The sequence below is a fragment of the Octopus sinensis genome, linkage group LG25, assembly GCF_006345805.1.
Source record: "Octopus sinensis linkage group LG25, ASM634580v1, whole genome shotgun sequence".
Taxonomy (NCBI): domain Eukaryota; kingdom Metazoa; phylum Mollusca; class Cephalopoda; order Octopoda; family Octopodidae; genus Octopus; species Octopus sinensis.
The window spans coordinates 25,831,070-25,854,698 of record NC_043021.1 but is presented as its reverse complement, the minus strand read 5'-3'; the positions used below and the strand labels follow the sequence as shown (position 1 = coordinate 25,854,698).

At 38.7% G+C, this 23,629-nt stretch overlaps 1 protein-coding gene across 4 annotated transcripts in view; it reads right to left on the bottom strand.

The window, feature by feature from the left end:
- LOC115224200 (probable serine/threonine-protein kinase nek3) overlaps positions 1-23,629 on the bottom strand; it is a 143,232-nt gene that overhangs the window by 23,267 nt on the left and 96,336 nt on the right. For all 4 annotated transcript variants that reach the window (XR_005003795.1, XM_029794964.2, XM_036513253.1 and 1 more), the window contains 6 exons: positions 22,458-22,612; positions 19,409-19,621; positions 12,976-13,051; positions 7,142-7,285; positions 5,568-6,115; positions 3,171-3,320 (listed from right to left, as the gene is read on the bottom strand). Coding sequence is in view for 3 of the 4 variants with exons in the window: in XM_029794964.2 (XP_029650824.1) it covers positions 3,171-3,320; positions 5,568-6,115; positions 7,142-7,285; positions 12,976-13,051; positions 19,409-19,621; positions 22,458-22,612 (1,286 nt within the window). In the remaining variant the exon portion in view is untranslated. The remainder of the gene's footprint in view (positions 1-3,170; positions 3,321-5,567; positions 6,116-7,141; positions 7,286-12,975; positions 13,052-19,408; positions 19,622-22,457; positions 22,613-23,629) is intronic.

The following is a 23,629-nucleotide window of genomic DNA, read 5'->3' as shown; positions in this document are numbered from 1 at the left end:
GCACCTGGGTACTGTATACAATAATTTCATAATTATTATTATTATTATCACATTGTTTACATAGACATATTTGGATATGAAATATAAAAAATCAGTGCTAATTTCTATAGAAAATCTGTATAGATAACTTTAAAATTGAGATGTAAATAGCACAGGGCACAAAATATGGTGTCCCTACAAACAGTTAAGAAGCAATATGATGAAGATTGAAATAATAACTAGCTCCCACTAGAATACATACTCAGCGGGTGGAGGTGCAGTTTATTACTGTAGGTGGCAAGAGTTTTGCATAATTGAAGATTCCTTTAACACACCATGCAGTGCTGATGACAAAAGCTCATGTGGGAAGATAAAATCTTATGCAGACATAATTTCCAAGTTGCAGCAATTTCAAAAATGCTGTAGAAACTAACAATACTTTGGATTTTCCTTAGAGTGGCTCACATTCAATGTGACATATTGATGATATGGGCAAATTAGGTGAACATCCTCAGGAATTTCAATTGATAGACAACAATGACGACAAAGATGACACTGCTGCTGCTGCTGCCAATGATGCTGCCATCACTGATGACATCATCATCATCACCATTATGAACAATAGTTGCACTTATCTAATGAGTCTAAATGTTGCTGACCACAACCAATACAGACAGGAAGGTTACAGTCATAGACACCTTGTCACCATCTACATCTTAATCAATGGCTGAAATGTCTCCAGTCTGCAAATTGTGTGGATATATGTAAGTGCCAGGGTAGTCACAGAAGATAGTGTCTATCAAGACTGAAATTACAAATATTAATAATTACTAAATATGGAAAGAAATAGGCAGAGCATCCAGCAACAAAAAATGGACCATACGGTTAAGATGTGGTACCCAACCTATCTGAGGTGGCAACAGCTCCAAATAAGGAAAGTTTTTGATAATAAAGACCTGTCCAACCCATACTATCATAGAAAAGCAAATGTAAAATAATGATGATGAAAAAGTAAATGATTTCCAATTCCTTATAAAAATGTTAATTTAAAACTTGGAATTCAAACGTACAATTAAATAAAGACCAATTTCCCTGCGTCTTTTGACCTTACCATTTCACCTTCAAAAATGCATCAATTTTGTATCATAAAAGTAAAATGATCACTGCTTTCATTGCTGCTGCTGCTGCTGCTCTGTCATGATGGTACATCTTATACTGACAGACATTCTTGTCTACGAACATAAAATGTTTCTAATCTACAACTGTCGTCCTCACATGTTATGGTTCATCATCATCATCATCATCATCACTGTTATTGCCATCATCGTCGTCATCCTCCTCCACTTCATCATCATCATCATTATCATAGTTGTTGTCATTATCATCATCATCATCATTCTCATCATTTAGTATCCATCATCCATGCTGGAAAGCACATGATCTAATGTTAGGATGTTGCACACACAACGGCCAGATTGTGGGTTCGATTCCTGGACTGGGTAGCCTGTTGTGTTCTTGAGCAAAACACTTCTTGATTTCCCATTGTTCTAGTGCTGTGCGGGGACAAGCATGTCAAAGAATAGACCCAATGTTTCCTCTGTGTGTCATAAAAGATGACTAAGTGAGGTTGACCTCATTAAAACCCTCACCAGCAAAGACTACCCCCAAAAAACAGACCCATGGATTGGAGCATTGTCACCTGAGCAGTGCAAAGGTGTTGTCCATCAGGAACCACCAACAAGCAGTGCATGCCTCCATACTGCTACTGCTTCCATGAGTTGGGTAGTTTGACAGGATCTGCTTTGGTATGGTTTCTATGGCTAGATGCCCTTCCTAACGCCAACCACTTCACAAAAAATACTTGGTGCTTTTCCATGTCACCAGCACTAGTGAGGCCACCAAGACTCCTCAACAGAGTGGTGTGAGTGTGTGTGAGGGTGGTATTCAGGGAAGTGGCTCGATGCCAGGTGTTGAGAAGCAAGAATAAGGTTGAGGAACAGGGACAAGTGTCTTGCTATAGAGAGGATATATGGCTTTTGCAACAGAGGAGGCAGAGGAGGAGGAGGAGGAGGAGGAGGAGGAGAAGGAGGAGGAGAAGAAGAAGAAGAAGAAGAAGAAGAAGAAGAAGAAGAAGAAGAAGAAGAAGAAGAAAAGAAGAAGAAGAAGAAGAAGAAGAAGAAGAAGAAGAAGGTGATGAGGTATTAGGGTTATTTCTGATACTATTTTGTTAAATTCTGTTATATGTGGACGCTGTAAGTTATAAAAGGAAGAAAAAAAAAATTCCCATTCAGACAGTTTAGCTATATCATTAGACTCAACAAGATGAAGAGGCAACTAACATTTTGTCATTGTCCTTTATCAGGTAAGAAAATGGTCTTCCCTGATAAAGAGCATTACCCAAAATATTTGTCTCTTTATTCTTTCAAGAGACCAAAGTCTTATCATCATATACCTTTAGCTAAGTCTTGCCAACATAGACAATCATCCAAATCTTGTCAACATATACCGTCTGGTGACACTCATGGCAAACTTTCTTTATTAGTCTCAAGGCTTTCACTCTAATCCCAGGAACACAAGAATACAAGAGTTACCAAAGATAAGCTAATAACAGGCAATGAATAACAGGTCGGTGGATTGCCAGCAGCCTTGGGAACTGGATGAGTTGCTTATTAGATCTTTATTTATAATCCACCAGTTTCATCTGAATTATGATATCAGAGCTTCAAAGACTGAATCCATCTGCCCCCAGAGATCTTTCATCTTTTACTTGTTTCAGTCATTGGACTGTGGCCATGTTGGGGGTACTGACTTGAAGGCTTTAGTCAAAAATCCAACTCCAGCACTTATTTTTCAAGTCTCATACTAATTCTATCTGTCTCTTTTGCTGAACCGCTAAGTTATAGGCAAGTAAAGAAACCAATATTGCTGATCAAGCAGTAGCAGGGAACACACACACACACACACATGCACACTCCACAGGTTTTATAGTTTTCATTGATCAAATTCACTCACAAGCCATTATTCTGTCCAGGGCTGTAGTAGAACATACTTGGCCAAAGTGCTGTTCAATGTGACTGAACCAAAAGCTTTGTGGTTTGAAACGAAGCTGCATAACCTCACAGGCATGCCTGTTGGAATACTCATTCAAAGCAATTTTATGCAATTCAAAAAGGAAATCTGTTAAGAACTACCTCATCTGAAACATTATCAGTGTTGGTCAAAGGAGGTGATATGGAACTATGTGGATTGAACTGCTGAATGTTGCCAGCTGTTAAAAAGTGTTGGTTTCTTGGTTTCTTTGGTGGACAGATCACAGACTGTGGAGATCTTTCATTTTCAAGCTAAAATGAAATGGGCAAAAGGAATGAAAATTTAGCACAACGTCAATAAACAAAGGTAATAAGTTTATAGGAACTGTCAGTGCAGCATTCATAGAATTTTTTAGACAATAGAGATAACTACTGAATATGAAAAAAAAAAAAAGAAAAAGAAAAATGTTTCTAAATGTAACCTAATGAGCTTTAAGGATAATTGCTTTGTTTTAGTTTCATAGTGTTAAGCAAGCAAAATACTACTGATAACCTGTCCATCTCATAATAGGAAGAGTTAATCAGATGGGATGGCCACGCCTAATAGAAGCCTATACTTTTAAATGTACTCACATAAAACACAAGACACTTGCAGTTGAATTGAACTGAAATTGAGATTTACGAGCAAGTAGCTCTGAGTAAACCAGCGAAGAGTTTAGGTAGCAGCAATGGGGGAATACGAATCAGTGCCTCACATTGTGATCAGTCAACACCTACGGTAATAACTGGTGATAATATATCATGTCTAGTGATAGGAACTAAATGTTCTGTATATTTTGATATTGTCATTTCTTTTCTGACTGGACTATCCAGAGGAAAACAGGTCTGGCAGGTGAGAGTGAGGCACAGCTGAGATAACTCCCCGGATGTATGCATGCCACCAGAGGCTGCCTGCTTTTCACTTCTGAGTTTCTGCTGCATCAAGCATTGCATTTGTTATTCCTAATCATTTTTGAGTCCAGTGAGCAGTGAGCTAGTAATAGTTTTAGAAGTAGTGGGGAATGGCCACGACTTGGTAGTTGAAGAGCCTTAATGAATTAAGGCTTGCCTGTTAGGCAGATAGTCTTTTCCCTTTGTAATCAATTTAGAATGTACATAACATGATTTTGTAGAGAGAGGGTTAATTATCTGGGATAGTGATTCTGTGTCGAGATTGAATATTAAAATACTGTATTAATAATTCAAATGCTTGGTGTTCTCTGTGATTAAATCTGATATTATTTTGATGTGATGGATACCCACCAAATGGCAAATATCTGGTTGTAATATATCTGCCAAACTTCATTGAAAAATGGATTTTAAAAAAGTGAATACAACTCAATGGTTGATATTACAATCTGCATGTAACAGAATGTTCTTGAGATTTTAATCCTTCCTCCATCAAAGCCCCCCAGGGGCCAGATGATGTTCTTAAACCAAAGGATGATTAAATCTACAAACCAAATCAAGAACAGACATACCCATCCAGCAAGCTTCCATCTACCCAATTTCCCTCACAACTCTTTTAATTAACCAGAAACGATGGCAGCAATATGTTATTTAGTGGGATTGTACACAAAACTACATGATTAGAAAGTAATTATGTTAAGCACATAGTTGTGCCTGAGTTCATAGAATCAGAAAAACTGTAAGAAATTAAGTCCAGTGTGTGTCTTCTGCTAAACCCTCTTGCTGGTTATAAAATGGGCTTGACACAGGAAAATGGATTGAAAGAAATGGGAAAACACCAGGTGAAAGGCCTCTCAGTTTAAATCCTATTAGAATCTACCTTACTTCTTATCCACCAGGGGTTGATGCCACAAGAGACACTGTTATGCAGGCATAAAATATTTTATACAAGTATTTTTAGTGGATTTGAGCTGATCTTTGTAAGTTGGAAGAAATTGATTTGCTGAGTGACTAAGATATTGTTTGATCAGTTGAGATGTTTGGAGGTCAATTTTGCTGTAAGTGCTTCATAATGCATTTGGACATAAGTCTAAATACCTCAGTTTACTTAGATATTTTGAATAGGTATCAGATAGATTATTTATGATTGATACCTGTGTAGATTTTCAAGGGAAGTTTACCTCTCATCCATTTAATCTCAGAAAATTAGTTAAAACTAACTAAACATTTGTTGATTGTACTGTGACTTTGTAATGACCTGTACCTCACCATGGTTCTTATCCACAGCTGGATGGACCAAATCAAGCAAAGCTAAAGTGCTTATTATTCTTAATAAAGTTTAGTGCAAGAATGAGATATAAACTATCAGGCAATTGGTTTTGCAACAAATCTCAGCTGGCTCTGACCATTGTGGCAAAGTTTAGAGATCCTACTACAAACCCACCCACCCGCCCGCCTGCCCGCCCGTCCGCCCGCCCGCCCGCACGCACACACACACACACACAAACAAAAAGAAGTGAACAAGTATACAAAAGAAATTCATTAAAAAAGAACATCCTGTGTCTCTTCAAGACTCAAGTGGGAAGTGTAAATGGTTGGGGGTGAGCTCACCTTTGACGGCACATTGCTTTCTCCTCTGTGTTGAAAGGAGGCACTTCTGTTTCTTAAGCCTCTTCTAATCGTATTGCTGTAGTTATTGTTGTTATTGTTCATTACAACATGTTGGCTGTTGTTGTTGTTGTTGTTGTTCTCAATGCCCCCCTCATCACTACTACACTCAGTGCTTCTTCTAGAGTCGTGTCTCATCGTATTTTGGTGATTAGTTTTAATAACATTGCCAACATTGGTGGTGGTGGTGGTAGTAGTAGTTGTGGCAATGGGGGAAGTTGTGGTAGCAGTAATGGCAGTGGTGGTGATGGTATTGACGTTGTTGTTATTATTGGTGTTACAATGCATCTGTTCGTTGATAGTCAATAACTGGTCGTTGAGGCGATTACCTGGATTCTTCTGCCACAAGTTGTTACTGTTGGATGCTCTGAGTCCGACCTGGAGTGACTGATGCATGTGAGACTTAATGATCAATTGACAATAGTGCAGCTGTTTGTTACTGGCGTAATCCCACGCAGTTGCCTGGAACTGGTCGCGGACTTCAATGTTGGCTGTAACAGAAATAATAGATTTTAAGTTTTCAGTTTTGGGAAAAAAGAAACCTTGAAAGACACACATTCTATGAATGTCTTTCAGACTGGGACTATTTTCCATCTATAATTCATAAAATGTTCAATTTAGTTTAATTTATTTATCTCTCGTTATGTTATGCTGACAGTTTCTAACAGGAATGAAATGCCACTGAACATGATTACCAAAAATTAGAAACTTCAAGATCTTTGTAATAAGCAAAAAAAAAAACCCAAAAAAGCAAAAAACAAAGCAAATTCCTATCCTTTGCATCATCTTCTTTGTTCCTGTATTTAAAATTATTTCAAACTTTTAATCCTTATACAGAGATGTGGCATAAGCATGGTTATAAGGCAAGAAGCTTACTTCCCAATCATTGTTCTGGGTTCAGTCTTACTGTGTAACACCTTCTGCTATTGCCCTAAGTCAACCAAGCTACCAGTGGATTTGGTAGATGAAAACTAAAAGAAGCCTATCATTCATACATACATACATATATACACACACACACACACATGCACACACACATACACACACATATATAGTGGAAATTAAGATAAACATCAGTATAAATACTTAGTTCCTATGTACATTTCACCATCACAGTTAATTGGAACACAGCATTGGGTATCCCAAGTTCATCTGTTTCCCCTGACAGTCTGATTTGGCATGGTTTACTACAGCTGGATGCCCTTCCTAATGCCAACCACTCCAAGAGTGTAACGGGTGCTTTTATGTGCAACCAGCATAGGTGCCATTTGCACTACACTGGTATCTGCCATGCCTGTGATTTCGCTCGGATTGATGGATCTTCTTCTCAAGCTTAACATAATGCCAAAGGTCTTGGTCATTGCCTCCGTGGGGCCCAGCACTCGAAAGGAAAGAATATATATTCAGTTTGTCAGGGAAAATATTTATTCAGAGAATCAACTGAAATATAATGAAATTGGGCAATAAACCGTTCATGGTTTTATGAGATCTATGTCCAGTGATATCATTTAACTCACCTCCATTTTCTAAGAGAAAATTCAAGACATTACCATGTCCACCGAGGGTGGCCAAATGCAATGCTGTCCTTTCGCAGTTATCTTGGTCATGGACAACACTCTGACCTGCTAACTCAACAATCAACTTGCATGCTGGGTAAGAACCTGAATAATAACAAAAGTAGATAATTAAATAAGACATTTAAGCAAAAATCAAATTAAAATTTGTGCCCAAGAAATATCTATATCATTGCTAATGATACACACACACACACACACACACACACACACACACACACACACACACACATGTATCATCATCATCATCATCATTGTTTAACATCTGCTTTCCATACAGGCATGGAATAGATGGTTTGACTGAGTACTGGCAAGCTGTGAGGCTGCACCCAGGCACCAATCTGATGTGGCAAGGTTTCTACACCTGGATGCCCTTCCTAACATCAACCACTCCAAGAGTATAGAGGGTGGTTTTTATGTGCCACTGGCACAGGAGCCAGTCAGGTGGCACTGGCACCAGCCATGTTTGAATGATGCTTTTTACACGTCACCAACACAAGTGCCAGTCAGGCGGCACTGGCATCAGTCGTATGTATGCATATATATATTATTTATAATGATGGAATTTGAAATAGATTGTGTTGTGAGCTTGTGTGTTTGTGGTCACCATGTTGTGAGTTTTGGCTGGCTGCATGTATTATAAATAAAGGTAACTCACAAACGTCCAACCATATTTTATTGATAGAAAACTGTGTGTATAAATTATCATAGATTCACTGGTTACCAGAATAATAAGTAGGAATAGATTAACTGTGTTGACTTAGACATTAGCTATCTTGAAGAGAAATGCAGATACAATAATTATTGCACATTGTAGAAGCTTGGAGAAGAGAACCACAATGTGTCTTGTTTGAAGGATAACTGTGGTCCACTGAGACCTGTCTCTTGCCAGAAGGCTAACTGCAGTCTGCCGTGATTTCAGCACCAAACTGTTTAACTAGGGTAAAAGGGCACAAATTTCTAGAATATTCAAGAAGCCATCCATGCCACAACTTCATACTGATTGGTTGCTTTTTGTGTGGTAAGTAGCTTGTTTACCAACCACATGGTACCGGGTTCAGTCCCACTGCGTGGCACCTTGGGCAAGTGTCTTCTACTATAGCCTCGGGCCGACCAAAGCCTTGTGAGTGGATTTGGTAGACGGAAACTGAAAGAAGCCTGTCGTATATATATATATATATATATATATATGTATGTGTGTGTGTTTGTGCGTCTGTATTTGTCCCCCTAGCATTGCTTGACAACCGATGCTGGTGTGTTTATGTCCCCGTTACTTAGCGGTTCGGCAAAAGAGACTGATAGAATAAGTACTGGGCTTACAAAAAGAATAAGTCCTGGGATCGAGTTGCTCGATTAAAGGCGGTGCTCCAGCATGGCTGCAGTCAAATGACTGAAACAAGTAAAAGAGCAAAAGAGTAATCAGATGAAACTGTAGTGGTATACTCATGATCGCAAACTGATAATTTTGCAGTTGGGTCTCAAATCCCTACACTATAAATAACTGCATGTAGAATATTGGGTTTCAAAAAACCCCTTGGCTGGAAAAAGAAGTGGGTGAGCGCTGGTGACAGGATTAACATCTAGCCATAGAAAATCTGCCTCAATAAATTGCATCTGACCCATGCGAACATAGAAAAGGGAGGTTAAATGAAAATGATAACTAGATGTATGTATAAAGAAGACACTTGCACTCATGCATACACGCATATATATATATTGATATGTATGTATATAATATATATATGTGTGTGCATGTGCATGTAAGCATGTGTGTGTGTGTGTGTGTTTGTTTGTATATATATACACACACATACAGTTTTTTTTTTTGATAGTTATCATTAATTGCAAAATGAAAGGAAAAAAGAAGTGGTAGCCCCTTGCTCAACTTCTTCCATATCTTGGAGGAACAGGAGACACTGAAAGTGGTTCTCTACAACCAGCACACAACAGAATGTAACAAACAGGGGTAGATAGATAGATAGATAGATAGAGATAGGGAGAGAAGAGAAGAGAGAGAGAGAGAGAGAGAGAGAGAGAGAGAGAGAGAGAGAGAGAGAGAGAGAGAGAGAATTAAAATAAGGAAGATGATGGTGGTATCTGTGTCAATGACACAAGTGAAAACTGAATGAAAAAAGACATGATGACAGCAAAACATTGATGGCGAACAGACGTCAGCAGTGACATCATCATTAACAACAACAACAACAACAACAAATAATAAAACAATGATAGTTTATTAAACTATAAACAACACATGGAGCAAACATCTCATCTCTGTCTTATACTGGAGATGACATCTAGAGATTGGCAATAAATCAATAAGTTGATTATTGATTCTTCATTGCAGACTCCTGCCTATATTTTCCTCTTTCGGTGATTTCCTGTCATGGTATACAAGCTGGGTAGAGCTAACAGCTTGCAATCTCACATACTTGCAAGAACTGGCTAAGATGTAATTAGAATTTCACTCGACTATCCTAGGAAGATGGTAAATAGACCGAAAGAATTGCTGTTGGGAGGTGTGGGGGGGGGGTAAAATTGCTGATTCTTGGACAGTTGTCACTCCTAGATTTGGTCTATACAATACTGTTCATGTATGTATAGTTTGATGTGAATATATATTCATGTAAATATATGTGTGTATATATATATGTATATAATATATATATATTTACATATATATAAAGATATATATACATATATATATACATACATATATATATACATATATATATACATATATATATACATACATATATATATACATACATACATATATATATATTTATATTATATATATATATATATTTATATATATATATATATATATATATATATATATATATATATATATATATATATATATATATATATAAAGATATATATATTTAGGTTGAATGGCTTATCAGGGCCATTCCTTAATATTGTTAAAAAGATATATATATACGTATATAAAGATATATATTTATATACATACACACATATATGAAGATATATATGTATATATACATATATGTACATATATATATATGTATATATTTGCATATATAAAGATTTATATGTATATCATCATCATTTAACATCCGCCTTACATGCTAGCATGGGTGGGACAAAGATATATACATAAAGATATGTGTGTGTGTGTGTACCTTTATCTCCTTGTGTGTGCATTTCTGAGTGTGAGTGTGTATGTGTGGGTTTTTGTGACTGTGTACTGTGTCCGTATGTGTGGATGTGTATCTCCCTATGTGTCCTTGTGTGAAGGGAAGTGTGTGTGTGTATATGGTCACATGTTTCAGTCTTCATTTGCATATGTGTATGTGTGCTTGTCTGTTCATATTACCTATGTTCCTATCCGTCTGTATGTCTATCTGTTTACATTTATATCCATTTGCCTACATACATGTACATATACATATATGTATACACACACACACACACACATCTATATAACAACTCACAAACTATTCTACCTGTATATAAATACATACAGACGGATAGGTGCATAGGTAATATATTTTGAAAACACAACTATGTTAGAATATAAGGATCTTTCACATCTCCCTATCAGACCTCTTATAGTCTGTTTGGAATAATGAAGTTCTAAATTCCTTGCTGTCAGCATTTGCCAACTATCTCAACCTTCTCTTCATGCTATGAAGTATCGGTGCCTTCTGTGCTGCCTCTTTTTATAGAGGCTAACTTTTGTCTATGTAGACCTTGTGGTAGATCTTATGGTAGACCTTATGGTCAGCACATTACCATTAGAGTCCCACTCACCAGATTCGCATTTTTGACCTTTAGAATTTACTGCTACTGCCACTGCTTCAACATCGTTTAATGCTTGCATAAGTTGCACAGTATTTGTTAAGGAAGATTCTCTATGGCCAGATACCCTTCTTGCTGCCATTACAAAACTTATGCCAATTTAAAGAATGCCACAGTATTGAAACATGCAGACAACATCAAGCTGTACCTTGAAATCAAGAGGACAGATCCTGATGTCTACAACTCTTTCCTGCAATCAGACCTGGACACAATGCAGCAATGGATCACAGACTGGCAACTGAAACTAGCTGTGGACAAGTGTACCACCCTGCATTTTGGGAGAAAAAACCCTGCGTCCACATACTCCCTCCACAACACTGATTTCAAGAAATCCTCTTGCGAGCGTGACCTAGGCATCACTGTCAGCAGTGATTTGCGTTGGACAAAGCATATCTCTAAAATTGTCAAGAAGGTCGAGGGTGTCTTGGCATCACTCAGCAAGACTTTTGTTAGCCGCTCTCCAGTCATCTATTTAAAGCTGTATACAGCTATGGTACAACCACACTTGGAATTCGCATCATCAGTTTGGAACCCCTATCTTGTTCAGAACATTGACCTCCTGGAATCTGTTCAGAGACGTGCAACCAAACGCATACCCTCCATCAGACACCTACCATACTCTGAGCGCCTTGTTTCCCTGGGCATGGATTCACTGAAGCTCCGGCGTCTGGCGATGGACTTGGTAAACACCCACGAAGTTATCAACCACCTCACCAACAACAACACTGAACACCTTTTTGATCTCCATGTGTCCAACACACGTGGATATACCTACAAAGTCAGAAAACAGCACAGCTCCTATGACTTTCGGAAACATTTTTTCACGCTAAGAGTTGCTGAAGCATGGAACAAAATGCCTGCATCAGTTGTTGACTGCCATGACACTGCATTCTTTAAGGCCCTCATGCTTTCCGAAATCCGCCGAAACTACACCAGATTGTCCCCCTTCCATACTCATACACATATGTGTATGTCATGACTCATGCACTGTTCTTTTCCTGACGCTTGTACATTACCCTATGTACTATACATGCACTTTAGATGAGTTGTAGTGCACCTGAGCACTGTACACAATGTTTTATTAATATTATTATTATATTTTCAGTTATGCAGTTTTATAGATAAATAAAAAGATGATATTCTTTTATTCTTTTACTTGTTTCAGTCATTTGACTGCAGTCATACTGGAGCATCGCCTTTAGTCAAATGAATTGACCCCAGGACTTATTCTTTGTAAGCCTAGTGCTTTTTCTATTGGTATCTTTTGCTGAACTGCTAAGTTACGGGACATAAACACACCAATATTGGTTGTCAAACGATGGTTGGGGGGAACAAACAGACACACACATATACACATATGATAGGCTTCTTTCAGCTTCCGTCTACCAAATCCATTTGCAGGGTTTGGTCGGTCCGGGGTTATAATAGAAGATACTTGCCCAAGGTACCATGCAGTGGGACTTAACCCAGAACTATGTGGTCGGTAAGCAAGCTACGTACTACACAGCCACTCCTGCACCTAATCAAATCTTAACAATTGGTTTCACACTTGGGGTTCAACAGAGTGTTAGGTAAAAGTCTGATTATGTAACCCTGCACTCTTCAGAGATGGCAGTTACGGAATTCCATAACTGCCACCTCTGTGCACTGTACACTTCGATTAATATACCCATTTTACTGACAGATATTTGAGTGCATTTTCTCCTGACTTAAGGATTCTTAGATGGCACACACACACACACACACACATATGCACACACACACACACACATATGCACACACACACACATGCACGCACACACACAATCTTCTAATTTATCTATAAAGCTACATACTTGAAAGTAGTACCTGAAAATGACTGCAGCTCTATGACTGAAACCAGCAAAAGACTAAGAGAATAAATGGAAACCAATTATCAATAAATTGTAATTAATAAATACTATCATTACCCAGTTCAGCTGCAACTAAAATAACAGTTTTTCCCTCTTTGTCTCTCAATGCCGCAGAGTCTTTGGTGAGTAAGGTCTGAAATAGAAACGAGTGAAATAGGTTTAAAAAAGCACAAATTATTAAATCACTAGTGAGACTTACAGAGTCACATATCATTAGTCAAACATACACATATTAAAAAAAAAAGTCTCCTGGATATTACTGCCTTGAGTTTTAGGGTCAGTTATCTGGTTTCCCTCACATTAAAAGTAACCAAGATCATAACATTCCCTTGAATGGGATGCTAGTCCATTGCAGTGTTGTTCCAGTCATAACTGAATGAACTAGCTCCCAGTTTAAATGAATGAACTTGCTCAAAAAGACAACACACCACCCAGTCCGGGAATTGAAACCATGATCTTGTGATCATGAATGAAACACTTGACTACATGCCTTCACACATACATGTGTGTGTGTGTATGTGTGTGTGTGTGTGTGTGTGTTTGCATATTTCTTTTTACATACTGTTGTACACACATATATGAATGTATATATACAGAAATAGATAAACACACACGTACATACATGCGTAAATAGAAACATACTTACATATATACACAGCCATACTGAAGTACACTCATGTAAATACACATACATATATATACATACAAACACATGCATAACTATACAAAAAAATTACATAAAACATGCATAGATATATGGATGCATGCATACACACACACACACACACACAAACATATACATATATTCATGAAAAATCACATGCATACACACACACGTACACATATATATGTACATACATTCATGCAAACACACAGACATATATGCACACATACATACATAACTATATATATGAACATATGCATAAGACTCGCACACATCGCATATACGGTGATGCATGCAGACACATATATATGCAGACACACACCCACATGCATACACTTACAGACATACATAATTGCTTATAAACTTGATGATTGTTTCATTTGTCAGATGACAAGTTGTCTCATTATTTCATTTTCAGTCAATATCTGTTCACTGCCACATGTCCATGTATCATACATCCATACGTGTGCCATACACCCATGTGCCATATCCCCCCTGTGTCTTGATATGTCTGTTAAGATCAGCTGATGATTCACAAGGTCTAAAGCCAACGTGGCTGACAATCGTTGCTCTCACCACCAGACTGGTTGGGCCTGTCAGTGCAATGACATTATTATGCATTACCAAATGTGTTGTTACAGTCCACCTTTAGACCGACACACTTTGTTATCCACTTCACAAGTAGTATTTTGCAGAAGGGGCCCTTTGATTTCCAATCAGAAAATTGTTTTTAAACAACAGCTAGAGTTCTGGCAGCTTGACTAATGACATCAGATCAGCAAAGTCTCATCCCTGAAAATTATGTTAAACGTTCCCAGATTTTGGAGTGATGATGTCACCACTGACCTGTCCAATCAGGTTTGTTCTAGATCATGAAAAAAGAGACCAGGTTGGGAGAGAAAAGATAGAATTTGACAGGCAGACAGTCTAAATGTCAGGAGGTCAGTGACATTAAATGTGAAACATAGCAGTTGACAAATTCTTGTATTTAGCAGAGTCTCCATCTACAGTTAAAATTCAAAATGCTGTGTTGTAAAATGAACCATCAACACTAATACTAACACACTGGTCGCTATTTCAGGTATATTCTTGTTTCTATTTGAACACAGTCTTCCCACTATGAACAAAATATTCTGACATTACTTTGTTTTCTTTTCATGGGACCATTGTGTTCCATACAAAACTTTTAATAATGAAACATGATGAAATGAAAAGAAAGAACTACTCTTCTCATTCATCCATCTTATTGTTAAAAATATATATAAATGTGCAAGTAATGTGTATGTTTTAGTAATAAATGGTAAGAGACTACCAGTCTCCAGAAAGCTCATTATATAGAGATTTACAACTATTCTCTGAGTACCAGGTCTGAAAGAGCCTTGGGTGTTTCTGATGTAACACAGAAATTCAAATATTCACATGAAAACAGAAAACACAATAACAATTACTTGATATGTCAGATATCCATGTCACCTGCAAAAAGTTTAATCAAACATCAGCAAAAGCAAGCCGTATAGTAGCATTTTGTAGCCATACACAAAGCCACAGTCTATATAAGCTGCTCTTCTTGGCTTATAAGCAAGGAAGTTCAGAGAACTAACAGTGAAATATCATTCAAATTAGAGTATTTCTGCTTTATAAAAGACTCATTAATCGTTAATATTGCCCTGAACACATTAAGTGCAGACAGGTGGAAAAATCCACTAAAGAAATTTAGTGAAACAATGAAAAATTGACACTGAAAAATAAAAGGATGGACAGGTAAAATAAAATGAAGTGTGAGAAAAATGTTCTGCTGACAACTTGACACAAAATAGACAAGTTTATTTGAAAACATAGGAACACACCATCCTAAAACTCACACACATAAAACAAACTATACAAGGCATAAATATATATAAAAAAAAAACTCAAATAAACTTAATTCACTCAAATTACAACAAAACACAACATGAAGAACAAGAAGTACGACTTTGAACTTCCTGTTAAAGTCTCTTCAACTGTGGAGGACAACAACAAGGAAAAAGAAAAACCTGTTTAGGCAAGCATATTACATGTAAAACATGCAGGTATGGTTCTGCGGTTAAGAAGCTTGCTTTACAACCCTGTAGTTTTGGGTTGAGTCCCACTGTACACCATCTTGGATGAATGTCTTTTACTTTAGCCCCAGGTCAACCAGTACCTGGGGAGTGAAGATGCTTGACAGAGACTCTATGGAAGCTCATAATATACATACATACATATATATAGACATGTATATTTTACTTTTTACCTGTTCCAGTCATTAGACTGCGACCATGCTGGTGCACCACCTTGAATTTTTAGTTGAATGAATCGACCCCAATACTTATTTCTTTTTAAGGCTGGTACTTATTCTATTGGTCCCTCTTTTGCAGAACCGCTAAGTTATGGGAATGTAAACATACCCACACCAGTTGTCAAGTGGTGATGGGGGGGGGAACACAGATACACACACATACATGCATACATACATACATACATACATACATACATACATACATACAAGCACATATACATACATATACATATATATATATACATGATGAGATTCTTTCAGTTTCCATCCACCAAATCCACTCACAAGGCTTTGGTTAACCCAAGGCTATAGTAGAAGATACTTGCCCAAGGTGCCATGCAGTGGGACTGAATCTGCAATCATGTGGTTGGGAAGTATTCTTCTTAATCATGCAGCCACTCCTGTACCTATATATATATATAAAGTTTCCAGGATTCAAGAGAATCGGGTAGTTAAATTGTGTATTCAGTCAGCCATTTGTGAATGTATACACAACTGGATTACACATCCGTCTTCACTTTAGTAAGCATGACTTTGGTCAGGCTTTGTTGTGTACAAACAATATTTAAGGATAAATACATGCTTACTAAAGTGAAGACAGATGTGTAATCCAGTTGTGTATACATTCACAAATGGCTGACTCAATACACAATGAATTGCCAAAATCACACATCGGTACACTCACCTATTGCATCACACTCTAAACACTCTAGTTGTTATTTGTATGTGTGTGTGTGTGTGTGTGTGTGTGTGTATGTTTCTGCTACTCTGACTCTTTATCAGACACAAGTTATCCTCCGACACAAGTTCCCCTCATCAAATGCCCCTCTCATAATTCCTTGTCTTGTGAGTTACTTGGTGACCCTACCAGTGCTGGTGCCACATAAAAAGCATCTAGTCCACACTGTAAAGTGGTTGGCATTTGGAAAAGCATCCAGCTGTAAAAATCTTGCCAAAACTAACCTCGCCTGCGCTAGAGCCATGTAAAAAGCACTGAATCCATCCTGCAGAATGGCTTGTGATAGAAAGTGCATCGAGACTCAGAAGCATAAGGTAGTTTTTCTACCTGGCTGGCTCCTGTCAACCATCCTACCCATGCACATGATTGGAAAATGGGCATTAAACAATGATATATATATATATATATATATATATATTATATATATATATATTTACATACATGCATTATTTACATTTCATGGATATTTGTCCTCATCTTGTTTGTTGTTAACACGTTTCGGCTGATATACCCTCCAGCCTTCATCAGGTGTCTTTGGGAAATTTCAAACCTGGGTTTTCATTCCTAAGGTATTTTACAATGTGGATCAAATGCAGACAGAAAAAGGCCGCTTGGTACCTCGAGTGCCGTCAAGCTAGAGAGCCCTCCACCAAGCGGGCAATGCGATCGGCTGTAGTTCCACTCTAGCATTCTATAGAGGGTTAGTGGAAGAAAAGTGAGATGACGTTCTCGGGGAAACTCTAGGTGTTGATGATAATGAATTGAACAGTCAATTTGGAAGAACTTTCGGGCCAGGGCCAATGGACAATTTCCAAAAGTCCCTCGCCTGGCAGTGCTACCGAGGGGCTCTGCCTGTTCAAGATAAACTCTACCGGCATGGAAGTGCTGTCAGTCAGGCCTGCCCGAGGTGTGCCCAGGATGACGAAACCATTCTGCATGCACTCCTCCAGTGCCCGAGTATTGCTGGACTATGGGTTTATGTCGAACAGCTACTGTCGTGTATAGGACGGATCTGGCTATCAGCTGAATCCATAGTGAGGATTGCCCCGCTGACTTCCTTTAACAAGGAGGGAAAGGCTGTTTTCCTGTGTCTAGTGGCTGTAGCGAAAGAGGTGGTATGGTGGACCCGTTTGAAAGGGCTAAGGTCAGACATTTTCCTCTTTGGCCAAGGCCTCATCAACTTTTTCAAGTTTCACTTGAAAAGGAAGGTGAGAGTAGAGAGGGAAGGGCTGTCTGATGGCAAGTTTACTGAAAGGTGGGTAAACGTCACAAGAATGGCCAGTATAAATGGACCAATTCTGAGGATACACCTGTAGTATAAAAAAGTATTATAAAAAGAGAAAGGGGCTCTCTACTCCACTTTTGACCAGGTTCCCGTGGCTTTTATGGGTTTTTCCACGAGTAACCTTTCGAAGCTCCTTCCCCTATTGGGAATTTCAATTGTTATATTTTCGTTGTTATCTCTGGAATTTTTACACGTTTTTTTTGCAAACAGACAAAACCCTTTGTAACTTTCGTCCTGTGTTTTGTCCCTTTATGTTTTAATTAATTTCTGTCAGCCCTTGTAGCCAATAAACGAATTAATTATTATTGTTGTTGTTGTTGGAATTTGTAGTTGTGGTACCAGTGCCGGTGGCACATAAGAGAACCGTCCGAACTTGCCAGCACCGCATTGACTGGCCTCCATGCTGGTGGCACATAACAAACACCATCTGATCATGGCCGTTGCCAGCCTCGCCTGGCCTCCGTGCCGGTGGCACGTAAAAAGCACCATCCGAGCGTGGCTGTTTGCCAGCCTCGTCTGGCACCTGTGTCGGTGGCACATAAAAAGCACCCACTACACTCACGGAGTGGTTGGCATTAGGAAGGGCATCCAGCTGTAGAAACACTGCCAGAGTTGACTGGCCTGGTGCAGCCTTCGGGCTTCCCAGACCCCAGTTGAACTGTCCAACCCATGCTAGCATGGAAGGCGGATGTTAAACGATGATGATGATGAAGATGATGATTATTATTATTATTATTCCGGTCACAGCCTGGAATCGAACTCAGAATCTTGGGGTTAGTAGCCTGTGTAGTGGTTAGTAGCCTGGTGTAGTGGTTAAGAGCACGGGCTACTAACCCCAAGACTCCAAGTTCGATTCCAGGCTGTGACCTAAATAATAATAATAATAATAATGATAATAATAATGATAATAATAATAATAATAATAGTAACATTGAAAAATATCTTAGGAATGAGAACCCAGGTTCGAAATTTCCCCAAGACACCTGATGAAGGTTGGAGGGTATATCAGCTGAAACGTGTTAACAACAAACAAGATGAGGACAAATATCTGTCAAATGTAAATAATGTACATAATTCCTCATCTCTTAAATATAAAACTGTAATATATATATATATATATATATAATTCTGTTAGAGTTTATGTTAGCCTCATGACGGGATGGTATCATTATATATATATATATATATATAATGATATCATTTTTTTCCTTATGTGTAAGAATTCCAAGACCATATTATCCAATACTTCCATTTTCTTGATGGTAGGCTGTATTTAAGAGAGAGAATTAGCTGCTGTTTCTAGCAGATCAATGTAATGGATAGTTAGGAATAAAGTTTGGAATTAATGTATGAAATAAAGGTTAAACACAGAAGCAGAAACTGAGAACTAAAGTGATGAAAGAAGTGTGTAGGAAATATTTATTTTAAAAAAGAATTTTAGAGACCGAGTGTAAGGTTAGCAAGGGGAGAGCCTTTGTCTTTTACCTGCAAACATTCAAGGGGTTCTGTTCTGCGGACTGCCCAGTGAAGCCATGTACGTCCACTGTCATCAGTTTCAACTTCTTCATCATTCTGCCATTGGTTGGCTTTACATAACAGTTCAAAGTGGTCAATGTGGTCAAGGCGACAGGCCCACATACTCGGTGACAGTCCATCTTTGTCTCGAGATGATACATTAACGTTAAGGGGCAGAAGAAGCTGTAATATAAAAAAAGATGTGCAAGGACTAGATATCATTTGAATTACTCAGCCTACCATTGTATATTACACTACCATCAAAGCTACCATCATCACTACCAGCACTGCTACCACTACCTTCACCATCTCTGCTATCACCACTACCACCATCATCACTACCAGCACTGCTACCACTACCTTCACCATCTCTGCTATCACCACTACCACCATCATCACTACCACCACTGCTACCACTACCTTCACCATCTCTGCTATCACCACTACCACCATCATCACTACCAGCACTGCTACCACTACCTTCACCATCTCTGCTATCACCACTACCACCATCATCACTACCAGCACTGCTACCACTACCTTCACCATCTCTGCTATCACCACTACCACCATCATCACTACCACCACTGCTACCACTACCTTCACCATCTCTGCTATCACCACTACCACCATCATCACTACCACCACTGCTACCACTACCTTCACCATCTCTGCTATCACCACTACCACCATCATCACTACCACCACTGCTACCACTACCATCACCATCTCTGCTATCACCACTACCACCATCATCACTACCACCACTGCTACCACTACCTTCACCATCTCTGCTATCACCACTACCACCATCATCACTACCAGCACTGCTACCACTACCTTCACCATCTCTGCTATCACCACTACCACCATCACCACTACCACCACCATCACCACCATTAACACTGCTACCCCCCAAAAACTACATCTACCATCATCACCAACCACACCACCAATACTTCCACCAATACGTCAAGACTCTATGAATATATTACATATACTTGTGTTTCACATTTCCCTCGTGTTTCATTACCACTTATAATATTCAGTACACTAATTTAGCTGTTAATTCCAGATTCACAACCAAGCTGATCAATAGTCACAGACATTCCACCATGACCATCTAGTCAAAGACAACATTGTCCAATGTATCCTTCTTTACTTAAGGCAGTAGAATGTACAGTTTCAGGGAATTTTAGGTTGCTGTCTCTAGCAGGTCGAGTGGGCACACACATACAAGCTCTCTGACAGGCTCATCACCAGTCTAGTATCCACAGTATACCAATAAGATTTGAATAGACAGAGGGAAAGTGCCTCAATTAAAGCCAGTTTAATCCTTTTGATACCTGAGACTGCCCCTGCTTCTATGATATAAACATTTAATTTTAAAGTGATCTAAATTAAAACTTTCCTTCAAAATTTTCTGTTTATGTTCCAAGCACCAATTTAATAATGACAAAGTTATTTTACATAATTCTTCATTATTTCTGAAAGCAACTGAAACAAAGGCTGTGTGTTTCAACAAAGATATGCTAACAAAAGGGTTAATTCTTTCATGCAATTTTTTAATGACCAGCATACTTTATGTTCTAAAGTAGAACATAAAGTAGAGTGCAACCAAATTCTAGTCTCATGGCATGAAGTGGATAAAAGATAAATTCCTCCTGGAGAGGATACTAGTCTAACACTGTTACCATATTTAGATAAGCTGGTAGCTGTTTCAGACAGTTGAATATAGTGTTAGAAGGACAATGATACATCTATCATAGATTTGAACTTACAGGTAAGAGGTTTATTTAACAATACCTTAGCTAGTTGATTTATCACCTGAAGAAAGTTAAGGAAAATCTAACCATCTTAAAATTAGCATCTCTGGAGAGAAGATTTTTTTTTTGATGGCTTAATGAGAAGAGGTCACTGGCTGTAGGGACTCCAAGATTTAGTGAACTCTGCTAAAGTCACTCAAGGGTGACAAATGAAACTTACGAACCCCAAAGAGGACTACTTCCTCCAACAGACTTCCACATAGTCTCTGACTACCAAATTTTGTTCACCCAAATCTTTGGTTAAGCAGTAAATGTTTGTCAAGGGTGTAGGGGAGACGTCTGTCTTGGATGTTGTGCACTAGAATTGAACCTGAAACCATGTGGTAGATAGATGCAAAGCAAACTTCTTAACTATACAACCATGACCAACATTATGATACATCACCATGACCAACACCAAAACTACTACTACTACTACTACCATAGTTATCAACCTTGTTACAATCCTTAATGTAAACTTTGTTGCTGTCAAGCCAATGAGAGAACCTGTATGCGGTTGCCCAACCTGCTTGAAATACCAACTGAGTCTCTTTCCAATCACACTTTAATATAATTAAAAAAAAAAAAGGAATGTCATACTCTGAAAAAAAAAAAAAAATGGGGTGTGGGGCAGCGAATGAAGCAAAATGGTCTCGGTTGGAATGCAGTTGATTAATAGTTGTGTAATAGCTACATTACTCTTCAACCACCACCGCCACCACTACCACTACAAGTATCACCACAAGCACTATGATCATGATGACAACGACAATGACGATGACCTCCGCTGCCGCTGCAACCACATGCATCATCACAAGCACCACCACCACCACCACCACCACCATTATATGTGAGTGAGAACACTCCTCAATATATAGGTTGACCTGTTCAATGTCGCAGCCAACATTTTAACAATCAGCCCCTTAACATCTTTAATATCTTAACAAACCTCCACCACCACCACCACCACCATTATCAAAATCTTCACCATCATCTTACGCCCCCTAATCATCATCCCCCATCAGGGACCACTTTTATGACCTCCTCCTTCTCCTTCACCCCATCCTTGTTGCTGGTTTTATGTAAGGGCTTTTGCTTCTTACTGTTCCAAGCAAATAAAATAGGTTAGAGGAGGGAAAGAGGATCTGTAAAGCAGGGAAGGGGTAGGGGTTAGGGAAACAAAGAAACATTTAGAATACAGAAAGCAGCCATACCTTCAGACAATCAGTCGATGGTGTTGCAACAGCCCAGTGGATCGGAGATCGCAGCTGCGTGTCTTGACAGTGTATGTCGCCCCTCTGGTGGATTATGAATTCTAAAGCTTTGCAGTTGCTGTCATAACAAGCTTTGTGGACAGCAGTTGAACCATCTGTGAATGAGAGAGAAACAGACTGTGTGTAATTGGGAAGGATTTGGGGACTGTGGTAGCAGATGATGTGAGGACTGAGCTGGGGATGTGTGGGGTGTAATGCAAGGAGTGTGTGTGTGTGGGGGGGGTGTAATGTGGGGTGCTGTATGTTGTGAGGGTGTTTCTGTGGTAAGACCATGATGATGAAAAAGAGGATAAGAACTGAATATTATTTTAAAAGACAGAAGTATTAATGAAATTCAAATGTTTCTGAGCTGTGATGAGCACCAAGAACTGGTGCTTGTCTTTCTTTTTATGTTATGAAGTGGTTGGGTGTGATATAAATCTCCCTCTGAACCAAATGACTATCACAGGTGATATTCTTACCTGATAACGGTTCCTCAAAAAATGCCGCTGCTGCCTATATGCAGAGGCTTTTCCCAGTTTCTGTCACATCCACTCACAAAGCTTTGGTCACCTCAGGATTATAGTAGAATACACTTGCCCAAAGTGTTCTGCAGTTGGACTGAACCTGAAGCTACATGACTGGAGAGCAAGCTTCTTAGCCATGTGGCTATGTCTGTCCTATTCCAATGTAAACTAATCCCTACTAACACCAGAGTTTCATGACAATCTTTCTTATTTCTTATTGCCCACAAGGGGCTAAACATAGAAGGGACAAACAAGGACAGACAAAAGGATTAAATCAATTACATCGACTCCAGCGTGTAACTGGTACTTAATTTATCGACCCTGAAAAGATGAAAGGCAAAGTCGACTTATCTTTCGCGACAATCCTTCTGAAGGTTGTCTTTTTGAATCCCAGTCATTACCATTGTTTGGTATTGCACGAAGTTGGAGGTGGTGGTGGTGGGGAGGTATTTCTTTTTTTTTTTTTTAGAGTAATTGTTTTTGTAGGAGTTGGTTAAAAAGTTTGCTTCACAACCATGTGGTTTTGGGTTCAATCCTACAACTATAACCTTGTACTGACCAATGTCTTGTGAGTGAGGCTTAGAAACTGTACAAAACCTTTCATCG